Here is a 14,448-nt window from a genome sequence, read left to right as displayed (position 1 = left end):
TATTGACCTGCACTATGATGGCACAGGCAGGACTGAAGAAAAAGAATTGTTTTTTTGAACAAGTTACCCCCATTAGCTATTATTTCATTTTATTTTAAAATAGCAAAGGATCTAATTTAAAATAGCAAAGGGTCTCTCTGGACTGCTTCTGGAATTTTGGGGATGGGGACAATTTCTTCTCTGTGCTTCAAAGGACTGAGAAAAGTTAGATCTAGATCATGAAGGACTCACCAAGATTAACAGTGACTAATCATCTCGAAAGGGATTTAACAACTCAGAAACATGTGCTTCCCACATCAGCAGAACAGTGATCTTTGTTCTTTCCAGGTCCCTACTGGACTCATGTCTTGTTTACATGGAAATCCAAGGAGGGTCTGAAAGTCTATGTCAATGGGACCCTGAGCACCTCCGACCCAAGCGGCAAAGTGTCTCATGCCTACGGGGAGCCCAGCGTCAACCTCGTGATCGGGTCTGAGCAGGACCAGACCAAGCGTTATGAGGTCGGAGCTTTCGATGAGTTCATCATCTGGGAACGGGCCCTGACCCCGGACGAGATCGCGATGTACTTCACAGCTGCCGTTGGTCAGTGGGCACAGGGGTGGGGGGTGGGCTCGGGCCAGCTCTGCCCGTCTCTGGGAGGACAGGGCTCCTTCCGTCCGCCTCCCTCACTAGCATTTCTCGCTCCGTGCTCTCCTGAGGGGACCGTCTGCGCCGCAGGCTGAGAGGCATCCTAATGAACCTCATAAATACAGCCGTTTCTCTAGAACACCTGTTCCCCAGGATGGAGAAACTGGCACCTTAACGGACACACACTGAGATGAATATCCTGCTGGTTGCCAGGGGGTTTGGAGGTGTATGTGATGGATGATTACAGACCCTTTGGGAACAGGCATTCCGGGTCCTTTAGTGCATCTGATCAACAAATGCTTACCAGGTGCTTCCTGCATGCCAGGCTCTGATGGGCCCTCAGGGACAGGTGGCCTGGGTTCAAACCTTCACTCAGCCACAACGAACTCTGGGACATGGGAAGTCACTTTTTTGGCTGAGGTAAAATTCATGTAACATAAACTTGACCATTTTAAGGCATATGATCTGGTGGTACTTCCTATGTTCACCAGCTGTGCAACCATCCCCTCTGGTTTAAAAAGTCTAATCACCCCAAAAGTAAATCCAGCACCTGCTAGCTTTCACTCCCCATTGCCCCCTCCCAGCCCTTGGCCACCGCTTAGCCAGTGTCTCTACAGATTTCCCTCTTCTGGGTCTTCCAGCCACATGGAATCATGTAATATATGACTTTTTTGTATCTTAATCTTCCCAAATCACTGTGTTCTCCTTTGTAAATGGATGGAAACAGTACTACTCATGTCCCAGGGGTGGGGGGCTGTGGAGCCACAGTGTCACGGGTGTAAGGCATCAGCACAATGCCTGCACGTGGCAGGTTTTCACAACAGTTTTGCTGATTTACGATTAATATTTACTTCCCCCATTCTATTTTCACTGTGATAACAAGGGAATGCACTGGTCCTTGCACGTGAAATAATCTGCCAAAAAATGACAGTCACTCATAAACATTTGTTGGTTGGCCACTGCATGGACACCAGAGCAGCAGGGGCAGGTCAGGACCGGGAGGTGTAGGTGTTAATGTAAGGCCTGCCCCCCTCTCAGGTTCTGACAGTGAGTCCCTCAGCTGTTAGGACCCTGTGATTATGTCACAGAAAACACAACTTGAGTGACTTATGCCAACAAGGGAAATTAAAAAAAAAAAAAAAAAAAACTCCCACAATGGAAACAACAGGAGAAAATCCGCTTCAGGACCGGTTTGCTCTAGGTGCTCACACGTGTCACTGGGAATCTCTTTGTTCGACCCCGCTTCCTTCTGGTGGTGCCACTATGGCTGCCGTTCCCTCCAGGGTTCCACCCCATGCTCGCAGAAGATGAACTTCTCTTTTCTGTCTCCTCCTGCAGCAGGACTGGCCAGGAGTCTCATTTGACCAGATGGATCCATGTGTATCCCAGTTTCCAGGAGCTGAGAACTGCGGCTGGGGGTGTGGGATACGCTGACTGCCTTAGGCCTGGGTCACAGTCCACCCTTGACATGGCAGTAGGGTTGGCGTGTCCCAAATGCAGAGGAGAGGGGACTCCCCGCAGATGACTGGGGCTGCTGATCTCGAGAGCAGGGCATGGCCGCTGTGTGTGCAGGAAGTCTGTGTCCACGGCGGCCTTTGACACTCATTCTTCACTAACAAAGTGGAATTCATTCCTGTCACACAAGTGACAGAAGGACAAAATATAGGTCCTTTACAAGAAAGAAGGATATCAATCTTCTGCATTTTATAGCTTAAGATTCAGAGATTTGTCACCAAGACTAAAATGTCATCTGTATTTATATTACTGAAAGCCTGAAACAAATCCTTCTTTCTCGATACATTACCATTTTAATAACACTGGAAAGACGTGTTGCTCTTTCTGGTTCTTGTGTCTGTACCAGCAAACCCTTGTCCCCAGGACATCCCAGGGCTCAGAAATGGGGCAATCAGCCCCACACATGGCACAGCCTTTCAGGTCACCTCACCCTCTGTGCCCCATGAAGGTGGTATCTGATTTTGGGGGGGGGCATTCAGGACAGGTGTTGCATTAACACCTACCTATCCCAAGGAGTGCACACATGCACCTTTGCTGAGCCAGAACTACACCCATCAGGGCCCCGTATGGCTTGGGGACTTGCTTTTGGAGACAGGTCACATGACATAAAGCACGTACAGAGAAAATGATCTGGAAGTTCCCTAGACTGCTCCATGTGAGTCGGTCCATCAGAGCCAGGGTCATGCCAGCTGTGTGAAGACAGACATCTGGGCTGAGGTCCAGCCTGCTCTCAGGCCAGGCCAGGGCCCTGCTGTGTCTGGTGTGTAGGAGGAGGCAAAACCTGGTCTTTGCATAGAGCCCCGTCTGCACACCAAGGGTGAGCCCAAAGCAGGCATTTCTCTGCATGACTGGCCCAGAGGGGGTGTCCCCTTGTAATCCATTAGCCAGAGCAGGCCAGATGCGGTGACCTTTCCTAATTCGTACAAAGGCAGAGGGCTGATCATCCATCACCTGGTCAGCTTTGCTCCCAGTGCTACAATGGATGGCCACCCCTCCCACAGAAAATCAGAGGGAGCAGAAGGCTGCGTTCAGAGTCGTGTGATTTCCAAGTTACGTATTTTTGAACACTGAAAACACACCCACACAATCTGATGCCCACAAAACAAGAGCCCCTTGGGACCTGGGACTCACAGAGGACACGAAAGATTCTCATTTCTTCTCGTAGCCTTGCAGGGTCATCGACGGTGACGATGGGCAGGGTTGCCGGGTTAGTCCTTACCGTCCTGCACTTTTACTTTGTGGACTCACAAAAGTTATATGTGAATTGGATGGGACTCCTCTGTAACTACTTGCCATTTGAGGAATGAATGTCACTCTGACTTGGAGAACCTAGCGTTTGGGTCTCTAGTCCTCTGGGCAGAGTCTCCCCTTCGGCGTCTTGTCCCCCAGCTACCGGGCCCCACATAACCCGAGAGGCTGGTTACTACTGGAGCTAACTAGGGGTGGTGAGGTCATTTCCTTAGATCACTTCAAGCAACCTGGAGGGATTTTTCCGAAAATGAGGCAGAGCATCTAGTTAGTCTGTGTTCTTACCGGGAAATGCTAAGATTCGAAAATAGCTGGTGGAGAAGAGGAAGAGAAGAGCGAATATGGCTTATCTTTGGTGTTAGATGTCTTCGTTATTTGTAATTAACCAAATGGAAAAGAATAACCAGAATCCTCAGGGTTGAAAGGACTCAGGAGGACAGTGTGCCCCACCACTTTGTCTGTCTTGCTTCTTCTGTCTGGGAGGGATGGTCTGTCTCCGCCCAGAGATTAGCAGCACTCTCTATTCTATCTCCAACTAGTCCAGGTGTAATTGAAGGCCGTTTCTTTTGGTTCTTTATTTATCTGAGATCGGTAAAAGCTTACATAAAATCATCTTTTTATGTGACGACTTGCATGAGGGTGTTCAAAAGTGATTTGAAATATAGATAGAAAAGTAACGTGACCTGGGAAAATCCATACCATCTACCCATTAAGCTAATTTATTAGCCCTGTATCTGTGCAACAGCATTCCTGCTCAGCATTCTCAGGCTGTCTTAGACGGGTCTGAAGCTGGAGAGTTTTGAATAAAGGCAGGCCTTTCTTAGACTGGAAGAGTGACCACGGTTTAGTCCTTAATTCAGTGTTATTGTTTTTTTTCCCCCCAGGAAAGCATGCTGTGTTGTCTTCGACGCCACCAAGCTTCTTCATGACACCCCCAGCCAACACTGTGGTGAGCATGCACATCGATCTCGGTCCCCTCTTGCTGAGAGCCTTTCGGCTTAGACTGTATGCCAGGGCTGAATTCCATCAGACAGTCTGGCTCTCTCTTGTTGGCAGTGTAGTGTCTGGGGAGGAATCATCCCTGGAGAAGAAGCTAACTTTGGCACTAACTCTGGATGCTCAGCTGACTGAAGGGAAAGTCCTCTGCTTCTTGTGGCCTGTGGCCAGAGGGGTCGAAAGGAAGTAAACCAGACGTCCGGGGACACAAACACAGAGACCGTCTCCTGGGCAGGCGGCACAGCGAGCGGAGAGCAGGGGGCTGTGCGTGGATGCATGCCTTCTGTTTGTGCCCCTTGTCCCGTCGTCTGAGGAGAGATCAGTCCACTCAGAAACGTCCCCCTCTGGAAGCAGTATTTGTAATCATGCTACTTACCTTACTTGGGAGCTTTAAGGGGACAGCGAGGGCGCAGACTCTTGCACCATTTGTGTGGGTGCGAATTCCAGTTGTTTCCCATGTGTTTCTGGGTCAGCCTCTCTGTGCTTAGTTTCAACTCTCAAATAGGTGCGTCTTTCTTGAGGTGGTCAGTACGTGCCAGAGAGTCACGGAAGTGCCTCATATGCGATAAGAGCGAGGGCCATCGTCACGGGGCGTCACGAGGCACGCGGCCTGGAGCACACGCTGAACTTCTTGGACTTGCATCCCCAGCCCGAACTCACAGCTCTCATTCCTTTTAGCTGCCCACCAACGCCTACCATCCTATCATAACCAACTTGACGGAGAAGAGAAAAAACCTCCAGAGTCCAGGAACGGTACTGAGTTACCTGCGAAACGTGTCCCTCAACTTACCCAGTAAGGCCCTCTCCCAGGAAACAGCGCTGAACCTCACCAAGGTAAAGCTATTTCTTTTCTGCGCCTGGCAGATCAGAGCAGGCAAACTGCCAGATCCAGGAGCACAGGCGTGTTTTGTTTGACCTGCACAGAGTCGTAGAAAAGTCGTGAGCTTTTACGTAAAAGTCTGGGTTACAGGCTTCTCGTGAACAGCCGGATGGGGTGGCCCCTCCAGCCACCTCTGCCCAGCACGCCGGGGCCTCCCTCAGCTCAGACTCAGCTCTTCACCTCCTGTTCCCAGGTCCGCATCCACCTGGCGGCTGACCATCTGGGTGTGCTACCCGGCTGCCTCCCTTGGCAACAGGTGAAGGGTGGGGTTGGGTCTCGGGCAGACGTAGCCCTGGTGTGCACACAGCCTGACCCCCAGTGCTGTGACGTGCACGTCGGTGGGAATTGCCAAAGTTACCTAAAGTTAGGTGCCATTTATGGGATGGGATCAAGGTGCTTTACTCTGCAGATCAAGGTAGGGGCCGATCCCTGGCTCTTGTGGACTTAACTTGATCTCAGCACCAGGGCTCTCGGCCAAGTGGGTTTCCCTGGGGAGAGTGCAGTGTAAGGGTCCCGAGCAGGGTGCAGAGGGCTGACAGCAGGGTTGAATTTCCCTCCACGGCTGCTTGCCCAGTGCCCTTGGTCACGCTGCTCATTTACCATATGGGGGCAACAACAGGATACTCGGCTTGGGGGACCCAGGTGGGCTCGTGCGAGCGGAGAACAGAGTCTGGCACAGGTGAGCGCTCAGTTAGAGTTCTTCGTCCTCCCTGACCCGCTGGCTGCAGACGGACATGGAGGAACTTGGGACACCCGGGCGTCCTTAAGGGGGGGAGGGGTGAGTGCTGACATCTTTGGCGTGCTGGGTTCCGGGGTCCTGGCCCCTGCCCCGTGTCCCTGGCCAGGCGCCCACCTTCTGCCAGCCTCGGCGTCTCTGCCAGCGCGGAGAGGCCATTCCGCTTCATCCGCCTCCTTGCGGGAGTGGTTCTGGCCGCCGGGGACTAGCAGCAGCACGAAGGGCTTACTTCCACACAGGGGCGAAGGAGTGCACCACCTGGGCTCCAGTGCTTCGGTCTTCCCGCACACCAGGGCTCTGGGCGACAGCGCAGTTCTCCACACACTCCGCCGTGTTTTCCACCGGCTGTCGGGGTAGCGCCACACCCCACGTGTGGCCGACCGCCTCCGGGAGGGAGCCGGAAATGCTTTCCCAGGGTTCCCCGTTCAGCTCTCCCTTCACAGCTCATTGGGCAGAACTCGGTCACATGACCACCACCTGGCCAGTCGCTGGCCAAGGGGAGCAGGCGGGGCGTGATGGCTCAGCCAATCATAAGGAGATGGAGGCGGGAGCAAGGCGCTGTACTTGCGCACTTCCAGGCCCCCGCCCATCCGCTCCAGGCAGGAGCCCTGGGGTGGAAGGAAGGTTTCCCAGGGGCGCGGGTACGTGGTGGGTGGGCGGTAGCCTCCAGGGTATGTTTGTGTTGGAATGTGGAATCCAATGCAGGTTTCCACAGGTCATTTTGAAGCTTGGTGATTTCCTCTTTCCCTGTGCCTCCCTCTCTGGGCCTCCTGACAGGGTGGGAGATTGCAAACTCGGCCCTGGTCGACCGAGGGCGGAGTAGAGGCAGCGGTTCACCTGCAGGGGGTGGCCGCAGCCTCGGATCCACCGGAGTTTCATCTGTAGGGCAGCCTCTTATTTTGCAAGGGAAGCCGCATGCCTGGATCCTTCAAGTGGAAAATAATCCAATTTTTAAGAAGTGGACAGCTAACGGACATTTGAAAGCAGTTATTTGCGGATTTGTGAGGCGGGTTCAGCCTGTGGGCTCTCGGTTTGGGACCTCTGGTGTGGGCCCCGGCGGAGAGACCTGCCTGGGCGTCCTGCAGACGAATCCTGCAGATTTACTCCAAACCCCACCCATCTCTGATTGGGTGAGAAGTAAAAACCCTTGGCGTCCATTATCCAGTTTTCCATGATGCCCTGGCTTCTCACTGGCTAGCACTGGGAGGGGGAAAATGAGGAAAAATCATTTCCTGTGCTGGGTGATAAGGACAGCGTTAGCCGTATCTGGCTGTGGAGTGCTTGAGCTGTGGCTAATTCAAATTGAGATGTGCCCTAAATGTAAAATATGGCCTGGATTTCTAAAACTTAGGACAAAGAAAAGAGTGTGAAATATTAAATTGATAATTTTTATGTTGAGCGCGTGTTGAAGTGCTATGTTAGGTATATAGGTATAGGACTAAGTAAAATATATTCTGAAAATTAATTTCGACTGTTGCCTTTTAACTTTTTAAAATATGGCTACTGGAAAACTTAAAGTTTGAAACGTGGCTTGCATTATATGTTTATTCCACCAAACTGCGCTAGAGTAGGAGTCGGCAAATTGTAGCCCTTGGGCCAAATATGGTCTGTTGCTTGTTTTGCTAATCAAGTTTTATTGGAACGTGCTCGTTCAGTTCTGTGTTGTCCGTGGCCGCATTTGCACTACAATGGCAGGGTTGAGTGTTTGTGACAAAATTATACTCAAAGCCTAACCGCTTTACTAGGTGGGCTTAAAAAAAAAAAAAAAGTGCCAACTCCTGTTCTAGATTATAAATTCTAAGATACGTGCTAAGCAGTGTCATTTTGTCTGCCTTTAGGCTTTCTTAAAAACCATGGGAGAGGTTCTTCAACTGCCCAGTTGGATTGATGTGTCAGAGGTAAGACAAAAAACATTTGAGCTTCAAAACGTACATGCTTTGGGAACTGCCGTGTCTTCCTAGAAGTGGTATAATTGTGGCCCAGTTCACATCTCTAAGAGAAATGATGCATCCCTCCGTCCCGCAATCTGGGACATTAGAGCTCAGACCAGATATACAACTGATTTGAAGTGCCTTGTCTTCTGTATGGCTTAAGGGTTGTGTGTCAATAACATGCCACTGTCCTCCACACCGAGCAGGGAGGGGGGTTGCAGTTCTCCATGAGGACTGCATACTTGGTTGATGTTTATCATTTTTCATGATAAATTTTTTACCATCACTTTCTTCTCGAATGGTAATAAAAACATGTTTTACGCTTAAAGGTCACTAGCTTATGTGAAAAAAGGGGAACACGTGGCAATATGTACTTCGTGATAAGTGTAAGAACCAAAAAAGCTTCTCTTTTTCTCTGAACAGCAGATAGAGAATGGAATACTTTTTTTCTTTTTAAGAGTAATGTCATTGACTTTACTGCTTGATAAAACAAATTAATAAGCTGTAGAGAACGTAGAAACTGCAGATTGTAAGAAATATATAAAAGAACAGTCACCTGAAGTCTTATGGCACACCGTGACCCTGAGCACTCTTGCATACGTCCCTTTCCATCTAGTTTATGTTTTGCTCACGTGTATATATTCCACAAATACTCTGTATGCGTGATTTAATCTGGCTGTTCTTAACTATGTCCAGGGCAGTTTCCAGCAACAGTAGCTAGATCAGTCAGGCTAGGCGAGGCTGTGCTGCAGTAACAAAGAGGCCCCTGCATCTCAGTGGCAGAGCACAGGTGAAACTTTTCACTGATGCAAAGTGTGAAGTGGGTCTCAGGAGCCCTTTCTCAGTCCAGTGACCTGGGGTCCTGGCTCTGTCCATTTTCTTATGTTGTGGTCTTGACATGGGACCTACAAGGTTGCCTGGCGGGGTGGGGGACGCATAACTGCTTAGCAGGGCCATACGCACACCGGTCTAATATTAAAGTGCTTATTCTCCTGAACCCCTATAATGTTAAAAAAATATTTGCCGGTTGGTGGCAGAAATGTTATTAATGAGATTGCTACAGGATTTACATTTGATGAACTTTTTATTTGAACAGTTTCAAACAGAATGAGATTGGATTTAACCCTGGCAAAGGGAGAGGGGAAAAAGGATCCTGAATTTTTTTAAATTTTTTTTTTTTTTTTTTTTTCAACGTTTATCCATTTCTGGGACAGAGAGAGACAGAGCATGAACGGGGGAGGGGCAGAGAGAGAGGGAGACACAGAATCGGAAACAGGCTCCAGGCTCCGAGCCATCAGCCCAGAGCCCGACGCGGGGCTCGAACTCCCGGACCGCGAGATCGTGACCTGGCTGAAGTCGGACGCCCAACTGACTGCGCCACCCAGGCGCCCCAAGGATCCTGAATTTAAGATTGGGATAATCTTACCTAGAAACCTTTTCTAAAAGGCACAGCCGTCTAGAGTTCATGACCTCCGGGGGTGGCTCTGTACAGGGCTGCAGCCTGGGAAAGCCTGGGAACATGGCCAGCGGAGGACCTGAGTAGGCCTATTTTCTCAGCATCATTTTAAAGTGACTTTTTTTGAATGCTCCGCCACAGAACAGAAATGATCATGAAACCATTCAGGCTTAGGCAGGCTCGACTGTTCCTTAGAGAGAAGGTACGAATCAGCCACTGCCCAACAGAACTGCCGGCCAGAAACACAGATCTCCATGTGCTCCACCGGGCTTAGCTGATTGAAACCAGGCCACAGGCCTGAAAGAAAATGTCTAAAATTGGCCTCCCTGTTCTATTTCCACCTCATTAGATTCCCATGGAGCGTGTGTTTGTGAGAGAATGCTAAGGACGCTTAGCTGACAGATGGTTTTCAGAAAGGCGGGAAGGAGAGAGGGGCATGATGGCAGACGGGAACAGCCACTGCGTGCCTGGGTGGCTGAGAGGCCCTGTCCCTGGTAGATGAGTGTCTCACGATGAGGGACAGTCAGCCCAAGGTGGGCTGTCTGCAGAGATACGGGGTGACCAGGAGGGACCCCTGCCTTCTTGGGGGCAGCGACCACTGGGATCCTCTCTGCTTGGGGGATGCAGAGTAAGTGGAGAGGGCCCTTGGAGGGAAGGGGTGCACCAGGAAGGTCATGCAGAGAGGATCTGGGGAGCTGGCGTCCGTCCCCTGCATGTAGAATAGGGTGAAGCCGCTGGTGTCCTTGTCCTGGAGGGGACTTGGGGCCAGTTAGCCCCTTCCGCGGTAAACAGAACGGGGCATGGCAGGGCCGGTCAGAGATTGGCTGAAGTTCCTGGTGACTTCAGGGTGCAGCTGGGACTGGGTCTCTGTCACCTGGGGCTAAGCCTTGGAGCCAATGGCTTGGGTGGCCCGGGGGACTGTGTTCCGCGGGCTCGGTGGGGCGTTTGCCTGTGAGAGGGATAGTGGCACGGCTCCTTCCCATCTCGTCATGGAGAGGTCAGGCGTGGCCCACCATGGCCTCCGCAGACGCGCGACACTCTACCTTTGGAGGGGGATGGGCACCGGCGGCGCCAGTGCGGAGCCGGACCCCGCGAGCTCGGTGAGTGCGTCTGGGGAGGGCAGTTGTGCCCGTTCCATTTGCTCAGTTCCTTCACGTTGTGTCGTTTGCAGGACAACGCCGTCGTGCTGGGCTTGATAGAGACCGTCGACACCGTCATGGGCCACATCTCTTCCAACGTGCACGCCAGCGACCCCCAGGTCACCATCATCGGCTCTTCCTCCATGGCAGGTAGTCGTCTGCCCAGGGCGGGACGCAGCCGTTGGCGCGGGCGGAGGCGCGGGAGGCGCGGGAGGGACGCTGGCCCCTGGAGTTCGCGCTGACGGCCCTGCGTCCACCTGCGCGCGCTCACGCGTGCGCAGACACATCTGCACAGGTGCGCACCCACACGCGCACAGGCGCGCACACAGCGCACACACATAAGCGCACAGGTGCGCACACACGTGTGCAAATGCGCGCGCGCAGGTGCACACGCAGCGTGTAAACACGCGGGCACAGGCGCACGCACAGCGTATGCATGTGTGGGGATGAGTGCACAGGCAGCGTTTACACACACGTGCAGGTGGGCACACACATGCACACAGATGGAGCACCACGCCCATCAGCCCAGACAGACCTCGCTGCTTTTCTGAACTGGGTCGCCCTTACACAGAATTACACTTTGGGGGGAGAGTGAGATCGGGGCACACGTGCTCAGCCACGATGCGGAGGCAAAGCTACGTAAGCATTTGATGGCGACTGGGGGACCAGCCTGATCTTGTGCTCGGTCGTCTGTGCTCGGAACGGAGTCGAAAAGCCGCGGCTTCTTTGAGTGCCTGTGAAATAAAAGGTGCAGAATCGGGTTTCCGAGGGCCAGCTGGAGGCTTGGCCTGAATCTGTCTCTCCGGGATGGTCGGAGCAGCGTCCCACACGTGCTGACTTCGCAGCGCTTCCCTCCTACAAGTCTTTACCGAGGGAGCATTGCTGAGCTCCACCACAGCAGCCGGGCTCTGGATCAGAAGCCTAGTTGAGCCACGTAGGATAGTTGTAGTGGGAGTTAGTCGGCCGCGATGGCTCCCTCCGTGCAATGACACGTTTGCCTGACGGCCGGGAGGTGTGTGTCTCGGGTGCCTTCCTCCTCCTGTGTCTCACGGGGTCCCCCAGAGTGTGGTGAGGAGCGGCTCCCCCTCCACACGGGGGGGGGGGGGGCGCTCATCGCGTAACTGAGAGCCATGGTGACAGAGGCCCGGAGGGAAGGAGGGGTCACCTCAGGCCACGGGGCCCCCACAGCGTGTGGCCGGATGGACACGTTAGCCACGCTCGAAATTACTTTCCCCGGACTCTTATTTTTTCAGGTCGTCATTTTCTAGAGGTAATTACACTACCCGGGGGAGCGTGTTCTTTTAAAAACAGCAGAGGCAGATGGGGTTTTACAGCCCAATTTCCTGCGCCGCGGAGCTGACTGACTGTGGCTTCCTGTCTCTGGCTTGTTCTCAGAGTTCTCTGTGGCCAAACTCCTACCCGAGGCCATAAATTCCTCCCACTACCGCTTCCCGGCTCAGGGGCAGAGCTACATCGAGGTTCCCCACGAGGCTTTCCGCAGCCAAGGTGAGTGCAGCTGCAGGGCCCGCCCGGGAGCTCGGGCGGGGGGCCCCCGCCAGTCCTCAGCCCTTCCAGATGTGTTGCCAGCTGTTACCTGGCGAGCCACCGCCCTCAGACCTGCTCGCCTCTTCCTGCGCTCCGGGCCGGCACTTCTCAGGGTGTGGCGGGAAGCTCCCGAGACGCTCACTCAGAATGCTGATTCCCAGTGCCCTCCAGCCTCGTGAACTGGGACTTGGGACAGGGGCGGGGAATCTGCATTTTGGGGAGGCTCTTGAGGCGATTCTGATCCACCGTGTCCTCCCAAATCTGCACTGAGACACGTCAGCCGCATATGACTAGATGTGGCCATCTCCCCTCCCCGTCCCTGGCCTCGGGCTAGGTTTGGGGTTTGTCTGCCCAGGGGGCCTGGGTTCTGCTTCCGTCTCAGGGGCTCAGGCAACTCTGGCCATCTCCACTGCAGTCACAGTCCCTCCAGACTCCTTGAAAAGTGACTCGTCACAGACTCGTCCCTCGGGGTGTCAGGGGAGTCATGGATTTGACTCAGCTCCTGATGCTCTGGCCAGAGGACATGGGATTCCCAGGGTTCTGCCTTAGAGACTGGGGACCAAGACCAGTGTGGGTGGTGTAGGATCACGGTGTCCCCTCCCCAGCAAGGAGTCCCCTCTCGCCAGCCCTCGGGAGCCCACCTCCGCTCCCTCCACCATCTTGCTTGCCTGTGTGAAAGGTGCCCGGGGATGTCAGATGACAGCCCCCTACACTTGGGGGGAACTCCAGAAAGGTCTGGAGATGATGCTCTGATCCGCCAGGGGCACACGTGACCTTTGCTCATCTCACACACCTGGCTGCATGAGCTGGAAACCCTCAGTGTTGCCGAGTGAGCTGGGCCGCAGCCTCATGCTGTCCCCTGTGAAGGCTCCTCCCACTGGCAGCAGGACTTACTGGTCACGAGCACTGACCGGTGGCTGGAATTCCCGGGAATTCCGGGTTCAGCCACTTACGGGTTGTGCGGCCTTACGCAAGTTACCGAACCTGCCTGTGTTGCAGTCTCCTCATCTGTGAAACGGGGCCGGTATTCGTACTGGGCTCGTAATATTGTTTGGAGAGCTGAATGAGCAAAGCCCCTCTACGTGGCACATGCTGAGACTTAGAGGACGTTAAAGACATTCCTGAAATGTTAACAGAGTCAACAAATACCCCGACGATCCCGGGAAGACAGCTAACCGCTTACGTTCCAAGCGCTCTCCATGAAGCGGGTGGAGGGAAATAACAGAAAAAATGATTCCTGCTTCAGAGCTGTCGTACGGCAGAGAGGTGGGACCCAGCCGAAAGGCATGAGGGGCATGTATGTGGTCACTGCCGCTTGTAAACCCTGCGTCTGCCGGCTCGTTCAAGCACGCGTGTTACTACAGATGCCTCATACACCAGCAGCGAACAGGACGTGCTCACCCGGAGGATGCAAAGCTGGAGGCTGGCGCTGGGACCGCCCCTCGAGCGGGGCCCTGTGCCTTTGTGAACTCTAGCGTTTCTGGCGAGTCTGGCTCCCCCCCTGGGAGGTGTTGTATCTGTCTGTCTGGAGTTGACTCAGGGGAGGAGCAGGGAGTCATTGTCACAGTTGAATCCACAGCTGAAGGGTCACAAAGTTTCTACTCAGACTCATGGAAAACTCTACCCTGAGAGTCCCTCACTTTCTCCCTCCCTCCCTCCCCAGGAGCTGCCCCTGGGGTTTTGGGTGTGAGGGTCTGCACCGTGCATTGCTGGGCAAGTGGGTTTGGCTGGGGGCTTTGTCACCAGGAAGATTGACGGGTGTCTGTGACCCTCTGCTTTTCCCCAGCCTGGACCACCATCGTGGGCCTTCTCTACCACACGATGCACAATTACCTGGACAACATCTGGCCAGCCAAGACCAAGTGAGTCCCTCAGGGTCACATGGTACGGAGAGGGCAATGGGTGTGTGTGTGCTTGTTTGCTGGGTGGCTGTGACACCCCCACTTCCCTGCCATCACAGGCATATACAATATAGCCTTGGAGGACCCTGGGTGGGCAGCCTGAGAGTGCAGCAGTCAGGTGACCATATCTGCCCTGTCTGGAAGGACCTGCGTGACTGTGGGCGAGTGACCCAACTGCCTGAGCCTCAGCCGCCACTTCTGTAGAGTGGGAGGACAGCGGCACATGTCTCCAGCAGTCAGGGTGTATTAGATACGTTGGCTTAGGTGGAAGGTGGGGAGACTGGGGGCTCATGAGACTAAGGAGGCTTCAGGCACAGTTAGATCCAGGGACCCAGGGGATGCCTTGCGATCTGATCTCTCCGTGTCCTGTCTGTGCTCACTTTTGTGTTGTTGGCTCACGTCCAGGGAGGCCTCTACATAGAAGCATGGTGGGCTCCGGTAGCTCAGGGACTGCCCCTCCACCTCTGGGTCTTG

At 53.6% G+C, this 14,448-nt stretch overlaps 1 protein-coding gene across 5 annotated transcripts in view; it reads left to right on the top strand.

Moving 5' to 3' along the window:
* The window catches only part of ADGRD1 (adhesion G protein-coupled receptor D1), a 149,036-nt gene that overhangs the window by 53,368 nt on the left and 81,220 nt on the right, over positions 1 to 14,448 (top strand). For all 5 annotated transcript variants that reach the window (XM_086681403.1, XM_086681404.1, XM_086681406.1 and 2 more), the window contains 7 exons: positions 328 to 582; positions 4,275 to 4,339; positions 5,065 to 5,220; positions 7,841 to 7,900; positions 10,561 to 10,678; positions 11,924 to 12,034; positions 13,860 to 13,935. In XM_086681403.1, the coding sequence (XP_086537529.1) occupies positions 328 to 582; positions 4,275 to 4,339; positions 5,065 to 5,220; positions 7,841 to 7,900; positions 10,561 to 10,678; positions 11,924 to 12,034; positions 13,860 to 13,935 (841 nt within the window). The remainder of the gene's footprint in view (positions 1 to 327; positions 583 to 4,274; positions 4,340 to 5,064; positions 5,221 to 7,840; positions 7,901 to 10,560; positions 10,679 to 11,923; positions 12,035 to 13,859; positions 13,936 to 14,448) is intronic.

The sequence above is a fragment of the Puma concolor genome, chromosome D3 (genome assembly GCF_028749965.1).
Source record: "Puma concolor isolate L17-30 chromosome D3, mPumCon1.1.hap2, whole genome shotgun sequence".
NCBI lineage: Eukaryota > Metazoa > Chordata > Mammalia > Carnivora > Felidae > Puma > Puma concolor.
The sequence above is the reverse complement of the archived record's forward strand: the minus strand, read 5'-3'. Positions and strand labels throughout refer to the sequence as shown.